The sequence below is a fragment of the Heterodontus francisci genome, chromosome 35 (assembly GCF_036365525.1).
Source record: "Heterodontus francisci isolate sHetFra1 chromosome 35, sHetFra1.hap1, whole genome shotgun sequence".
In the NCBI taxonomy this organism is placed as follows: domain Eukaryota; kingdom Metazoa; phylum Chordata; class Chondrichthyes; order Heterodontiformes; family Heterodontidae; genus Heterodontus; species Heterodontus francisci.
Window position 1 is genome coordinate 20,893,910 of NC_090405.1, and position 16,542 is coordinate 20,910,451.

Sequence of the window (16,542 nt, forward strand, 5' to 3'; positions counted from 1 at the left end):
CAAAATGGGGTTTGGGGAGGGAATCTGCAATTGGATCAAACTGCTCTACACAAACATCAGTAGTACAGTCCAAAAAATTGGGTGGGAATCAGAAAGTTTCCAATCAAATCTGGAGTCAGACAGGGCTGTCCTCTTTCCCCTGCCTTGTGTGGTTGCTGTATTGAACCCTTTGCTGAGTCTATTTGGAAGGATGCGGGCATAAGAGGGGTGACAATCACAGGCAGTGGAGTCACTCAGGTCAAAGCCTCCCTGTACATGGATGATATTGCAGTATTCTGATCGGATCCGCTGTCCATTCGCAGACTGATCAGCATCTGCGACCAGTTCGAACTGGATTCGGGAGCCAATGTTAACCATGGCAAGAGCGAGGCCATGTTCCTTGGAAACTGGGCTGACCGATCCTTTGTCCCCTTCACCGTCAGGTCAGACTACCTGAAGGTGCTGGGGATATGGTTTGTAAGGGCCAGGACGTGCACCAAAACCTGGGAGGAGCGAGTAGCCAGGGTACAACATAAACTGAGCAAGTGGGAGCAGCGATCTCTCTCTATTATGGGTAAGAACCTGGTCATCAGGTGCAAGGTGCTCACGTTGTTGCTGTAAGTGGCACAGGTCTGGCCCATACCCCACTCCTGTGCTGTGGCGATCACCCGAGCCATTTCCCGCTTTATCTGAAGACGCAAAATGGACAGGGTCCAGAGGGACACGATGTTCAAACCTCTGGATAAAGGCGAAAAAATGTACTCAACGTCGCCCTCAACCTGATGGCCGCCTTAGTATGTGGCTGCATCAAGCTGTGCGTAGAGCCCCAGTATGCAAACACCAAGTGTCACTACGTGCTGAGGTTCTATCTGACCCCGGTGTTGCGAAGGATGGATCTGGTCACATTGCCACGGAACGCTCCATCCAGTTGGACTGTGCCTTCGTGGAAATGTTTGTGTGGAAAAACACCTTTAACCACCAATCCATCAGGCAGTGGTCTGCACGGAATGTCCTCAAGTATATTTTTGGAAAAGAAATGTCTGGAAGAGGAAAGACCGGCGGGAAAGCTCGGTCCAAGGCCAAGTCTCGCTCCTCCCGGGCTGGACTGCAGTTCCCGGTGGGCCGTGTTCACAGGCTCCTGAGAAAGGGCAACTATGCTGAGCGTGTGGGTGCCGGAGCCCCGGTCTATCTGGCTGCTGTGCTCGAGTATCTGACCGCTGAAATCCTCGAGTTGGCCAGTAACACGGCCCAGGACAACAAGAAGACCCACAACATCCTCAGACACCTACAGCTGGCTGTCCAGAATGACGAGGAGCTCACCAAGCTGCTGGGAGGGGTGACCATCACTCAGGGCTGGGTGCTGCCTAATATCTAGGCCATGCTGCTGCCCAAGAAAACCAGCGCTCCGGGCACCAAAACCAAGGCAATCTGCCAGGATTTTATCAAATACCCAAAGGTTCTTTTCAGAGCCACCCACAGTATCATTCTTGTAAATCTCCTCTGTACTCTCTCCACAGCAATTATGTCCTTTCTGTAATGTGATGACCAGAACTGTACGCAATACTCCAGCTGTGGCCAAACCACCGTTTTAAACAGTTCTCGCATTACATCCCTGCTTTTGTCAACCAAGAAAGGAAAGCATTCTATATGCCTTCTGCACCACTCTATCTACCTATCCTGTCACTTTCAGGGACCTGTGGACATGCACTCCAAAGTCTCTCACTTTTTCTACCCCTCTCAATATCTTCCCGTTTATTGTGTATCCCCTTGCTTTGTTTGCCCTCCCCAAATGCATTACCTCACACTTCTCCAGATTGAATTCCATTTGCCACTTTTCCGCCCACTCAACTAATCCATTCTTAAGTCTACAGCCATCCTCCTCACTATCAATTACACGGCCAATTTTTGTGTCATCAGCAAATTTCCCAATCATACCTCCCACATTTAATTCCAAATAATTAATTTTTTTTTTAACGAGATACAGCACTGAAACAGGCCCTTTGGCCCACCGAGTCTGTGCCGACCATCAACCATCCATGTTACACTAATCCTACACTAATTCCATATTCCTACCACATCCCCACCTGTCCCTATATTTCTCTACCACCTACCTATACTAGGGACAATTTATAATGGCCAATTAACCTATCAACCAACAAGTCTTTGGCATGTGGGAGGAAACTGGAGCACCCAGAGGAAACCCATGCAGACACAGGGAGAACTTGCATACTCCACACAGGCAGTACCCAGAATTGAACTCGGGTCGCTGGAGCTGTGAGGCTGCGGTGCTAACCGCTGCGCCACTGTGCTGCCCGTGTGGTAATATACACCACAAACAGCAAGGGACCCAACACTGAGCCCTGTGGAACGCCACTGAAAACCGCTTTCCATTCGCAAAAACATCCGTTGACTACTATCCTTTGTTTCCTGCCACTGAGTCAATTTTGGATCCAACCTGCCACATTCCCCTGTATCCCATGGGCTTTCATTTTACTGACCAGACTGCCATGTGGGACCTTATCAAATGCCTTACTAAAATCCATGTAAACCACATCCACCGCACTATCCTCATCAATGTTCCTTGTTACCTCCTCAAAAAACTCAATCAAGTTAGTCAGACATGACCTTCCCTTAACAAATCCATGCTGACTATCCCTGATTAATCCATGTCTTTCCAAGTGGTAGTTTATCCTGTCCCTCAGAATTGATTCGAATAATTTACCCACCACTGAGGTCAGACTTACCACATCCTTTTAAAATAATAGTACAATGTTCGCAGAACTCCAATCCTCCGGCACCTCCCCCATATCCAGTGAGGATTTGAAGATGATCCTCAGCGCATCCACTATTTACTCCTTGGCTTCCTTTAACAACCTCAGATGCAAACCATCTGGCCCTGGTGATTTATTCATTTTCAAGGATGTCAGACTCTCTAGTACTTCCACTCTCATTATGCTTATCGTATCTAATATTTCACACTCCTCTTCTTTTACTACAATGTCTGCATCATCCCTCTCCTTTGTGAAGGCAGAGACAAAAAACTCATTAAGAACCCCACCCACATCTTCTGGATCCACACAGAAGTTCCCTTGTACATCTCTGATAGGCCATACCCATTCCTTAGTTATCCTCTTGCTCTTAATGGACTGATAAAACATCCTTGGGTTCCCTTCAAGTAGTTGTATCCAGTCCACATCCACCAAATCACCTCTCAGTTTTGTAAAATTTGCCTTCCCCCAATTTCGAACTTTTACTTTTCGAGCTGCCCTGCCGTTACTTAGCTTTACAAACTCATTATTGCTCGTGTAATAAGTGTAATAAGTAGAATAATTTACCAGTTACTCACCGATCAGCTTCTTCCCCTGTATCATGGAGGCTGAAAAGGCAGAAAAGAAAAGAGAGACCAAAGAGCACCTCCTTCCCCTAGTCAGTGAAGTCCCTCACACATCAACTCACAGCTTTACACTCTGTCCAAACAGCACTTTCTAATTAGTAATTATTAATAAATTACACGAACTAAAACATTAGTAACCTGACCAATTACAAGGTAGCTATTTGAGGGTTTTTAAACAAAGAGCTTTTTCCCCTATCCTGATTTCAGGCCCCACTCTGGACACTTGCTTTTGATTCCAGGACACTGAGGACAGGGTGCTGCCGAATATCCAGGCCGTGTTGCTGCCCAAGAAAACCAGCGCTCTGGGCACCAAAACCAAGTCAATCTGCCATGATTTTATCAAATACCCAAAGTCTCTTTTCAGATCCACCCACAGTATCTGAAAGGGCTGATTACTGTCTGAAGTCTGCTGTACCCACACCTCTGTCTATCCCTCTTCATCTAGAACAACCAGCGTCATCTTCCATTCCTTTCACCATCATGTGTTTAACTTGCTTCTCCTTATAGACAGTCAGATATCAATGTAATAATGAAATGATCTGTGTCAGTGCTGGCCATTTCCCTGTCCTGATTTCAGACCCCACTCTGGACACTTGTTTCCCATTCCAGGACCTTCTTGTATTAATATTCAGCACCACCTGTCAGTCAGAAACTTGTCTCAATGAACCGATCCTTTTACTGAACTTCCAACTGCTGCTGTCTATTTCTCGAGGGAAAGAGCTGCTCACTGTGTAAGGATGTGAGGGGAATGGAACCCGGCTGCTGGTGAGAAGGTCCCGTCTTCTCAATCAAAAGCCTTTTATTTTACTACAGTGATTCCCAGATTCCCAGCTGGTCCGTTGAGGATTTTGTTTTCACAGAAATATCTTGTTAAATACAAATCTGATTCCAACACATCAGTAACAGGACAGAATGGGAACCTTTTAAAAGGATGAAGCAACTATTTCAGTGGCTTCTCACTGTCCCCCTGAAGCCTGTGTGAAGGGGAATTACCAATAGTCTGTAATTTATTACTTCCACACCGAGTTTGAGTTATTTGTCGTGTGAAAGATTGCTGAACGGAGTCTTTTACTGTCAGTTACGGATGAGAGTTGACAACAATTAGCAAAATAAAGCTGTTCATAAAATAGCACCAGCAATTTGAGTCGGTAAAAGCAAAATTGTGTTTTAAAAGTTTATTTAAACCGCTACGGGAAAATAGATTTTTATGTACTTTTCCAGTCGATCACTTCTTTTCCACAGTGAAATTGGCGGCTTTCACAAATTCAAATATTCTGCCAGGTTGACAGGTTCAACCAATGATTTTTTTGTATTTTGTGCTTCGAGGTTCTCTGATTGAATCATTAATATGAACTAATGGCCGTGTGGCCTAATGGATAAGGCGTCTGACTTCGATATATTCTATGATGTTATCAGAAAATTGCAGGTTCGAGTCCTGCCACGGTCATTTTGACCCAAAGGGATTATGCAGGGCTTTGGGGATCGAGTCGGGGACTGAACAGATTGGAAACCCGACATGGACTTAATGGGGCGAATGGCCTCCTCATGTTCTGTCACTGACTTTTTGAGAAGAGGGTGACCAATCAGAAGTGGGCTGGGGTGACAGCGGGCTCAAACTGCAGGAATTCCAGGTCCCTGAATGACTGAGCTGAAACTGATCAGTTTCACAAACCCTGTCAGTTTCACTGCAGGAAACACCGTCTCGGGGGAAATAACATCACAAATAATTCCATTTGACTAATTATTCAATTATAAAACAATGGGCAGATGTGACGGTGCGATGTTACTTTTCACTGTGAGGGGAGAATCCGCCATCTGGGTAAATCAGCAACTTTATAACATCGTCTGTACGTTTGGAAAAGAAACGATGAAAACTCTCCCCATAACCCTGGTGTGGTGGAAAGGCTCAATTCAGAGATTGGAATATAACGAGAGCACAACATAAATCATTAACTGATATTTCCGGCATAAAACACACCCCAGCTCCCGTTCCCAGGTCACTGCTGTCCCTATGAGGCGGTGGGTGACTCTGAAAAGAGACTTTGTTTTGTGTTTCTGCAGGAAAACCACAAAGATCCTCCCAGGCAGTGAAACTCATCTTCCCAGAATCTCCATACCAGATTGAAACAGAAAACACAAAGACAGTGAGAAAGTTCCAGAGAGTTACTGAGCATTAAAACCAATGAAATAAACCAATTCTAGAGAGATGTTGGTGCAGCTTTTTCAGAGAGATTGTGGGTGGCTCTTAAAAGAGCCGTTGTGTTTCGAGTGTTTTCACTACATGGTGGAGTTTTACTTGGAGTTGATGTACTTGGTCACTCACTTTGTCCCTTCTCACATTCCGAGCGCTTTGTTGGGTGGAAATATTTATTCAGGCAGTTTCAACAGCTCAGAGCCGACATTGAGTGAGAAACCAGAAATGGGAGTACGGGACACAGACAAGGAATTGAGGCTGAACCTTTCTAAATCTCACTGGTTATAGGCCTCAGCTAGAGCATTGTGTCTAATTCCATGCTCCACACTTTAGCAGGAATGTCAAGGCCTTAGAGAGGGTGCAGAGGAGATTTGCTAGAATGTATCAGAGATGCAGGAATTCAGCTAATGTGGAAAGAATAGGGGTCTGGGGTGTGTGAAGCTGGGGTCCTTCTTCTTAGAGCAGAGATGTTAATGGGGCAGTTAATAGTTGTGTTCAACATTGTGAAGAGTTTTTATAAGAATAAAGAAGTTTGACTACAATTAGACAGAGCCTCGGTGAGATCACACCTGAAGCACTGTGTACAGTTTTGGCCCCCTTATCTAAGGAAGGATATACTTGCCTTAAAGGAAGTGTATCAAAGTGTCACTCGATTGCTTCCTGGGATGAGGGGATTGTCCGATGAGAAGAGATTGAATAGACGAGGCCGATATTCCTCAGAATTTAAAAGAGTGAGAGGTAATCTTACTGGCACCTAAAAATCTTAAGGGATTTAACAGGGTAAATGCTGGGAGGATGTTTCCTCTGGCTGGGGAATCTAGAACTAGGGATCTCAGTCTCAGTATAAATGGCTCCATCATTTAGGACTGAGAAGAGGAGAATTTTTTTTCACTCAAAGTATTGTGAATCTTTGGAATTCTCTACGCGCAGTGGTTAGCACCGCAGCCTCACAGCTCCAGTGACCTCGGTTCCGTTCAGGGTATTGCCTGTGCGGAGTTTGCAAGTTCTCTCTGTGACCACGTGGGTTTCCGCCGGGTGCTCCAGTTTCCTCCCACAGCCAAAGACTTGCAGGTTGATAGGTAAATTGACCATTGTAAATTGCCCCTAGTGTAGATAGGTGGTAGGAGAATGGTGGGAATGTGGTAGGGAATATGGGATGAATGTGGGATTAGTATAAATGGGTGGTTGTTGGTCGGCACAGACTCAGTGGGCCGAAGGGCCTTTTTCAGTGCTGTATCTCTCTGTGACTGTAGAGACGGAAATGCTCAATCATTGGGTATATCCAAGAGAGAGATCGATAGGTTTTTGGATACTAAGGGAATCAAGGGATCTGTGCCAGTGTGGTCAGATGGAGTTGATGTAGGAGATCAGCTGTGATCTTATTGAATGGCAGAGCTATTTCGATGGGCCGAATGGCCTACTCCTATTTTTTATGTAAAGTTCTATTCCTCTCAGGGAATATTTTATTTTCAAACAGAGAAATACTGCACACACTGGAAATCTGAATAATAACAGAAGATTCTGGAAACACTCAGCAGTTCCAGCAGTATCTGTGGAGAGAGGAAGGTAGGAGCAATGTTTCAGGTCTATAGAAGGGTCACAGAACTGGACCACTAACCCGAGCTTCTCTTCGCTACAGTTGTTTCCGGACTGGCTGAGTGTTTTCAGTATTTTAGGCTTTTTCTTTCTGTATTTCATCCTTTTCCCATTTGACTATTTGCTGTGAAACTTTCAGCGTTGTGCTCAGTTCTTTGTGTCGTTGTGTTTTCTTTATTTGAAGTAATGTAAATAGTATCCTGAAATGAATTTGCCAAATGGTTGGGCAAATTGTTACAACCAGTTTTTGAGCAAGTTCTCCACATGCACAGTGAAGGATTCCTTCACATTTGTGAAGACCATACAGGACTTGCATATCGATAGCAATGCCGTGTCCATGTGTCATTTGACATTGCTAGCCTATTCACCAATGTACCACTTCAGGAAGCCATAGATATTTGCACTGCAGTGCTATATCATGGCGATCTAGACCCGTCACCATTGTGTGAATCCGTATTCATTGAACTTATGAACTCGGCAACTTGCACAGTTGGGTTCAGTTTTATTGACACCATGTTTCGCTGGTGTTGCCATGGGATCACCTCTAGGCCCAGCTCTCACAAACATCTTTGTTGGATTCCATGACAAAACTGTTTTTAAGGGAATGACACCTAACCTCCGACCTCTTGCATATTTCCAATATGTAGATGATATGTTTGCTATATTTGAATCCGCAGCTGCATGAAATAATTTCCTTGCACGTCTTCATGGGCTCCATCCTACACTCAAATTCACCTTTGGAATGGAGCAGTCAAATGAGCTCCCTTTCCTTGATGTACTAGTTGAGAAATCTGCTAAGGGGTTTTCCACCACGGTCTACCGCAAACCTACCTTCACTGGTCAATACACGCGTTGGGATTATTACAGTTCCACGCGCTATAAGATTGGTCTTATCGACAACCTCATAAATAGGGCTGAGCCATTTGCTCACCATGCAAGCTTGATGCTGAAATAGGGCGAATCAAAGACATCCTGCATTACAATGGCTACACTGATCAGATCATTTCTCACTGCATATCGCACAAACCTATAAATGGGCTGAAGGCCGTCATTTTGAGCCCTGAAAAGTGTCCAGTCTCCCTCAAATTACCCTGGAAGGGTAATTTATCCCCAGTATTTGAGTAACAGGTGAAGCGAGCTGTTTCCTGCTGTTACTATGCAGGAGCAACAAGTGTGGTGTTCGCCACTAACAGGATGCTGCTGTCAAGCAAAAGAGACGTCCTGCCTATCACACAAATAAGTAACGTGATATATGAATTTCAATACCAGTGTGATGCTAGGTTTCTAGACCGTACATCCCAAAACTGGCGGATTGTATCAAATAACATGTCCCTTCCGCTGTTCGCAATGGGCCCTACCCAACCAACCCGTGCTTGCAAAACTCAAAACACAGTATCCAACATGAGATGTGATTCCACAATAGGACAACATTTGCTAAATAATTCTCAGTGTGCTAAGAATTACGTTGACAACCAATTTAAGACTGTCAGTAGGGCTCGCAGTGTGGTGCATTGGTGTGTACTGTAAGCTACATATATTAATACACAGGGCCCTGTTCTTTGCAGACAGAAAGAACACGCACACATGTTGTGCCAGTTTCAGCTAAACAAAATAAGTGACAGCCATTCACTGGCTCATTCCACAGGGCAATGCCTTGACCAATCAGAGTCAAGCTGCCTGGTTTAAATTACAAACAAAGCTGGGCAGTTATCTGTCAGTTACCATAAACTGATGCATTCTGAATGGCAATGCCTCGCCCAATCAGAGTTCACTTGCCAACCAATCAGCACTCTCTTCTCATACAGAAGAAAGTTGTTGTTTTCCCTTAAATTGGTATTCTTGCGGATTGCCCTGCTGAGTGCAAGACGAAAACAACTGGCTACCAAAGTTTGGACAACATGTCACTATTTTCACGAAATGATTACTTTTATTTTCAATATAAAAATATAAAGCAATATGAGTGTAACATTTACAGACAAATTCTATTACCTCACATTGCCTGATTCTTTCACACTGACAGACTATGTGAACTACTGTCCCGATTTTGCAGTTCTCACTTCCAGTTAGCAAATGTCAGCAATCTGTGATACAGTGCAGTTTACAGACCAGACCGTCAATCACAACATGCAATAATTGTTCAGCTTATGTTGGACTGGTGGGATTTAGAAATACTAGGAATTGAGATGAGCTGTTATTGTATTTAATTATTTGTTTCATGGGATGTGGACGTCGCCAGCCAGGCCAGCATTTATTGCCCATCCCTAATTGCCCATGAGAAGGTGGTGGTGAGCTTCCTTCTTGAACCACTGCAGTCCATGTGGGGTAGGTACACCCACAGTGCTATTAGGAAGGGAGTTCCAGGATTTTTACCCAGCGACAGTGAAGGAATGGCGATATAGTTCCAAGTCAGGATGATGTGTAGCTTGGAGGAGAACTTTCAGGTGGTGGTATTCCCATGCATCTGCTGCCCTTGTCCTTCTAGGCAGCAGAGGATGCAGGTTTGGAAGGTGCTGCCTGAGTAGCCTTGGTGCATTGTTGCAGTGCATCTTGTAGATGGTACACACTGCTGCCACTGTACGTCAGTGGTGGAGGGAGTGAATGTTGTGGACGGGGTGCCAATCAAGCGTGTTGCTTTGTCCTGGATGGTGTCGAGCTTCTTGAATGTTGTTGGAGCTGCACCCATCCGGGCAAGTGGATAGTATTCCATCACACTCCAGACTTGTGCCTTGTAAATGGTGGACAGGCTTGGGGAGTCAGGAGGTGAGTTACTCACCGCATGCTTCCTACCCTCTGACCAGCTCATGTAGTCACACTATTTATAAGGCTACTCCAGTTCAGTTTCTGGTCAATGGGAACCCCCAGGAAGTTGATAGTGGGGGATTCAGCGATCGTAATGCCGTTGAATGTCAATGGGAGATCGTTAGATTCTCTCTTGTTCGAGATGGTCATTGCCTGGCACTTGTGTGGCGCGAATGTTACTTGCCACTTATCAGCCCAAGCCTGGATATTGTCCAGGTCTTGCTGCATTTCTACATGGACTGCTTCAGTATCTGAGGAGTCGCGAATGGTGCTAAATTTTGCAATCATCAGTGAACATCCCCACTTCTGACCTTATGATTGAAGGAAGGTCACTGATGAAGTAGTGAAGAAGGTTGGGCCGAGGATACTACCCTGAGGAACTCCAGCAGTAATGTCCTGGAGCTGAGATGATTGACCTCCAACAATCACAACCATTTTCCTTTGTGCTAGGTACGATTCCAACCAGTGGAGAGTTTTCCTCTTGATTCCCATTGACTCCAGTTTTGCTCTGGCTCCTTGATGCCATACTCAGTCAAATGCTACCTTGATGTCAAGGGCAGACACTCTCACCTCACCTCTTGAGTTCAGCTCTTTTGTCCTTGTTTGAACCAAGGCTGTAATGAGGTCAGGAGCTGAATGGCCCTGGCAGAACCCAACTGAGCGTCACTGAACAGGTTATTGCAAAGCAAGTGCCCCGTCGATGACATCTTCCATCACTATACTGATGATTGAGAGTAGACTGATGAGGCAGCAATTGGCTGGGTTGGATTTGTCCTGCTATTTGTGTACAGGACATACCTGGGCAATTTTCCACATTGCCGGGTAGATGCCTGTGTTGTAGCTGTACTGGAACAGCTTGGCTAGGGGCGCGGCAAGTTCTGGAGCATATGTCTTCAGTACAATTGCCGGAATATTGTCAGGGCCCGTAGCCTTTGCTGTATCCAGAGCCTTCAGTCATTTCTTGATATCACGTTGAGTGAATCGAATTGGCTGAAGACTGGCATCTGTGATGCTGGGGACTTCAGGAGGAGGTCGAGATGGATCATCAACCCGGCACTTCTGGCTGAAGATTGTTTCAAATTCTTCATCCTTGTCTTTTGCACTGATGTGCTGGGCTGCCCCATCATTGATTTAGGGATATTTGTGGAGCCACCTCCTCCTGTTGGTTGTTTAATTGTCCACCACCATTCATCATTGGATGTGGCAGGGTGTAGATCTGATCCGTTGGTTGTGGGATCACTTAGCCCTGTCTATTACATGCTGCTTCTGCTGTTTGGCATGAAAGTAGTCCTGGGCTGTAGCTTCATCAGGCTGACGCCTCATTTCAAGGTATGCCTGGTGCTGCTCCTGGCATGCCCTCCTGCACTCTTCATTGAATTAGGGTTGATCCCCCAGCTTGTTGGTAATGTTAGAGTGGGGGAATATGCCGGGCCATGAGTTTATAGAATGTGGTTGACTACAATTCTGCTGCTGCTCATGGTCCACAGCACCTCATGGATGCCCAGTTATACATTGCTAGATCTGTTCAAAATCTATCCCATTTAGCACAGTGGTAGTGGCACACAACACGATGGAGGGTATCCTCAATGTGAAGACGGGACATCATCTCCACAAGGACTGTGCAGTGGTCACTCCTACCAATACTGTCGTGGACTGATGCATCTGCGGCAGGCAGATTGGTGAGGATGAGGTCAAGTATGTTTTTCCCTCTTGTTAGTTCCCTCACCACCTACTGCAGACCCAATCGAGCAGCTATGTCCATTGGGACTCGGCCAGCATGGTCAGTAGTGGTGCTACCGAGAGACTCATGGTGATGGACATTGAAATCCCCCATCAGACTACATTCTGTGCCGTTGCCACCCTCAGTGCTCCCTCCAAGTGGTGTTCATCAGTCTCTCGCTGTCTCTTGCTGGTTTGCTCAGTACCTTTCTCTGTCTGTTCCTTTTTGGATCCTGATAATATCTTCCTGGTTTTCTGTGTGTCTTTCTCTGTCTGTTCCTTTCTGAGTCCTGATAATCTCTTCCTGGTTTTCTGTGTGTCTTTCTCTGTCTGTTCCCTTCTGGGTCCTGATAATATCTCCCTGGTTTTCTGTGTATCTTTCTCTGTCTGTTCCTTTCTGGGTCCTGATAATCTCTTCCTGGTTTTCTGTGTGTCTTTCTCTGCCTGCCTCATTTTCGGTGCTGTTACTCAGTGTCCTTGTGTCATTGTGCAGTGAGGGTGAGTCCGTCAGCACGTGTGTTGCTGAGTCCGGGATTCTTAAGAAATCCGACAACAATCCTATTTTTATAAAAACATTGGGGAAATGAACATATTTCACTAACGGGCAGCTAAAATTTAAAACAGCAGTTAGCAGAGTAGCGCAGCGGAAGCGTGCTGGGCCCATAACCCAGAGGTTGATGGATTGAAACCATTCTCTGCTATTTATGTTTTTGTAGTAACACAAATTGTTTCCTTTCAAAACATCAAGTATTTTACCCATAATAACAAGATGCTTCCAAAGGCACTCTATTGCAATCAGCTTCTTCCTTCTACTGAACACATCAATCAGTAACAACTCACTTTTGCTCACACGAACACAAGCTGCAAACACGGACCAGCCGAGTCTCTCCCACTTTGTCAACCCCTTCCTGCAGAGCCTCCTCTCCACCACCAGATGGTGATGTTGGCCACAATAAAACCAGGACAAATGGTCACAGTGAGGAGACGGTCAGCAACAGAAAATAAAACAATAACAGGGAAAACCTTTGCACAACAACAGGGTACATCTTTGCACAACAGAAAACATATTTACACACCAGGAAATACCTTTAGACAACAGGGAGAATACAATCATACAAATGCCTTGTTTCTCCATCTGAGTCTCGTTGTCTCTCTCTCTGTCCCTCACTTTTGCTTCCTCACAGTCTATTGGTTTTCTGTGTGTTTTTCTCTCTGTCCCGTTGTCGATGGTGTTACTCAGCGTCCTTGTAACATTGTGTAGCCAGGCTGAGCCTCCCAACACCTGTGTTGCTGTAATAAAACCAGAAAATGCTGGAAATGCTCAGTTGGTCTGGCAGCATCTGTGCAGAGAGAAACAGTTAACAGTTCACTTCTGTTTCCTTAGCTCACATTAACTTTGTTTCTTTCTCCACAGATGCTGCCAGACCTGCTGAGTATTTCAAGCATTTTCTGTTTATGTTTCAGATTTCCAGCATCTGCAGTATTTTGCTTTTGTACGTGTGTTGCTATGTCTGGGACTGTTTGAGTGCAATGCTATTGCTTTATAAACAGCGTTGAAACAAACATTTATCTCACTAACACACGGCACTAATACACAGCTGGATATAAACAGCAGCCTGCAGCAGAGGGTGCAGTGGAAGTTTATTAACACAAATAATTCACCAACACAATATTTACTGCTATCCACAATCACACCACGCTTCATCTTAACACGTTTTACTCTTTATTTACATCAACTTCTTCCTTCCAGTAAACACTTCAATTTGGAACACAGCTTCCAAATCACCTTTATTCACAAACCCGAACACACACCAGCCCAGACTTTCCCCTTTCTGTCAACCCATTCCTGCATCACTGCCTCTCCACCAACAGTTGTTGCTAGAATCATACAATCATAGAATGGCTACAGCACAGAAGGAGGCCATTCGGCCTGTCGAACCCGTGCTGGCTCTCTGTTAGAGCAACTTACCTCATTTCACTCCCCAGTCAGTTCAATTTTGGAGGTGGGAAAACTTCTCGAAAGAATAATTCGGGACAAAATTAATAGTCCCATGGACAAATGTGGGTTAATTCAAGAAAGCCAGCATGGATTTCTTAAGGGAAAATCATGTTTAACTGTCCTGCTGGAGTTTTTTGATGAGGTAACAGAAAAAGTTGATGAGGGCAATGCTGTTGATGTGGTGTACATGGACTTTCAAAAGGTCTGGCAGCATCTGAAAGGTCACTGACCTGAAACGTTAACTTTGCTTCTCTCTGTACAGATGCTGCCTGACCTGCTGAGTATTTCCAGCATTTCTTGTTTTCATTATGGCACAGAGTTCCCTTTTCAAACTTACAGAATTAACCACAATAATGTACTCTGAGATTCAAGTGAAATATCAGCCCAATATTTACACACATTATGAGTTTATAAGTTTCAGTATTAATTCCCATAGTGCATCCTGACATATACATTAGATATAACATAACATAAGAACAGAAGAAATAGGAGCAGGAGTAGGCCATTCGGCCCCTCAAGCCTGCCCCGCCATTCAGTAAGATCATGGCTGATCTGCCCCAGACCTCAACTCCTCTTTCATGCCAGCTCTTCATAGCCCTCAACTTTCCAATATTTCAAAAATCAATTTACATCCTCTTTAAATACTTTCAGTGATTTAGCCTCCAATACTGTCTGGGGTAGAGAATTCCAGACATTCACTACCCTCTGAGAGAAGAAATTCCTTTGTATCTCAGTTTTAAATGAGTGTCCCCTTATTCTGTAACTATGTTGCCTAGTTTGAGATTCCCCCACTAGTGGAAACATCTTCTCAACATCGACCCTGTTAATAAAAACAAGAAATGCTGGAAATACTCAGCAGGTCTGGCAGCATCTGTGAAGAGAGAAGCAGAGTTAATGTTTCAGGTCAGAGACCCTTCTTCACCCTGTTAAGCCCCCTCAGAATCTTGTACGTTTCAAAAAGATCACCCCTCATTCTTCTAAACACGAATGAATAACCTGTTTAGCCGTTCTTCATAAGTCAACCCCTTCATCTCAGGAATCAGCTGAGTGAATCTCTTTTGAACTCCTCCAATGCCAGTACATCCTTTCTTAAGTCTAAATCTCAAGTGCGATATCAGATTGAGAGAATCTGAAAGATAGTATAACCTGAGATACAAACTGAGATTTCAGTTTAAAACTCCCCCGGATTGTGAAACTAAAAGATACAATAGCAATTCAATTTGTATAGACTGTGCTTTGGATCATATTCCAGCCCTCATCCAGTATCAGACTGGAAGATACTGTAGCAATTCCATTAGTGCAGACTCAGCTCTACATTACAGAGCAGGGAACATATTTAAACAACCCGGAACACTTTTACACAAGACGGATCATATTTACACAACTGAGAAGATCTTTCCCCAACAGGGAACCATTTTACACAATAACAGAGAACATCTTTACACAACAGCGAATATAGTTACACAACAGAGAACATATTACACAGCAGGAAATATCTTTAAAAGAACACAGGGAACATCTTTACACAACAGAGAACACAATTACATAAATCATCAGTCTTTCGCTGTCTCTTGCTGGTTTGCTCAGTACCTTTCTCTGTCTGTTCCTTTCTGGGTCCTGATAATCTCTGCCTTGTTTTCTGTGTGTCTTTCTCTGCCTGCCTCATTGTCGGTGCTGTTACTCTGTGTCCTTGTGTCATTGTGCAGTGAGGGTGAGTCCGTCAGCACGTGTGTTGCTGAGTCTGGGATTCTTGAGCATTCAGATGACAATCCTATTTTGATAAAAACATTGGGGAAATGAACATATTTCACTAACAGGCAGCTAAAATTTAAACCCACAGTTAGCAGAGTGGCGCAGCGGAAGCGAGCTGGGCCCATAACCCAGAGGTCGATGGATCAAAACCATTCTCTGCTATTTATGTTTGGTAGTAACACAAACAGTTCACTATCAAAATATCAAGTGTTTCCCGATAATTACAAGATGCGCTCGATTGCGATCAACTTTTTCCTTCTCGTGAACACATCAATCAGTAACAAATCACTTTTGCTCACACGAACACAAGCTGCAAACACGGACCAGCCGAGTCTCTCCCACTTTGTCAACCCCTTCCTGCAGAGCCTCCTCTCCACCACCAGATGGTGATGTTGGCCACAATAAAAGCAGGACAAATGGTCACAGTGAGGAGACGGTGAGTAACAGAAAATAAAACAATAACAGGGAAAACCTTTACACAACAACAGGGTACATCTTTACACAACAGAAAACATATTTACACAACAGGAAATACCGTTACACAACAGGGAGAACACAATCATACAAATGCCTTGTTTCTCCATCTCAGTTTCGTTGTCTGTCTCTCTCCGTTCCTCACTTTTGCTTCCTCACAGTCTATTAGTTTTCTGTGTGTTTTTCTCTCTGTCCCGTTGTCGATGGTGTTACTCAGCGTCCTTGTAACATTGCGTAGCCAGGCTGAGCCTCCCATCACCTGTGTTATAGAACATAGAACAGTACAGCACAGAACAGGCCCTTCGGCCCACGATGTTGTGCCGAACCTTTAACCTACTCTCAGATCAAAACTGCCTACGTACCCTTCATTCTACTATCATCCATGTACCTATCCAAGAGACGCTTAAATGTCCCTAATGTATCTGCTTCTACTACCACCACTGGCAGTGCATTCCACGCACCCACCACTCTCTGTGTAAAGAACCTACCTTTGACATCTCCCCGAAACCTTCCTCTATCACCTTAAAATTATGCCCCCTGGTGATAGCCCTTTCCACCCTGGGAAAAAGTCTCTGGCTATCCACTCTATCTATGCCTCTCATCATCTTGTAACCCTCTATCAAGTCACCTCTCATC

At 44.7% G+C, this 16,542-nt stretch overlaps 1 protein-coding gene and 1 non-coding gene across 2 annotated transcripts in view; both read left to right on the forward strand.

Annotated features, from left to right (window-relative positions):
* The first annotated feature begins 4,731 nt into the window (after positions 1-4,731).
* On the forward strand, positions 4,732-4,820 carry trnar-ucg (transfer RNA arginine (anticodon UCG)). The gene is given in 2 exon segments: positions 4,732-4,768; positions 4,785-4,820. It is a non-coding gene; the product is annotated as a tRNA-Arg (tRNA).
* The window catches only part of LOC137350404 (histone H2B 1/2-like), a 37,096-nt gene continuing 25,299 nt past the window's right edge, over positions 4,746-16,542 (forward strand). The window contains exon 1 of the mRNA XM_068015067.1: positions 4,746-4,799. Coding sequence (XP_067871168.1) covers positions 4,746-4,799 — 54 coding nt within the window. The remainder of the gene's footprint in view (positions 4,800-16,542) is intronic.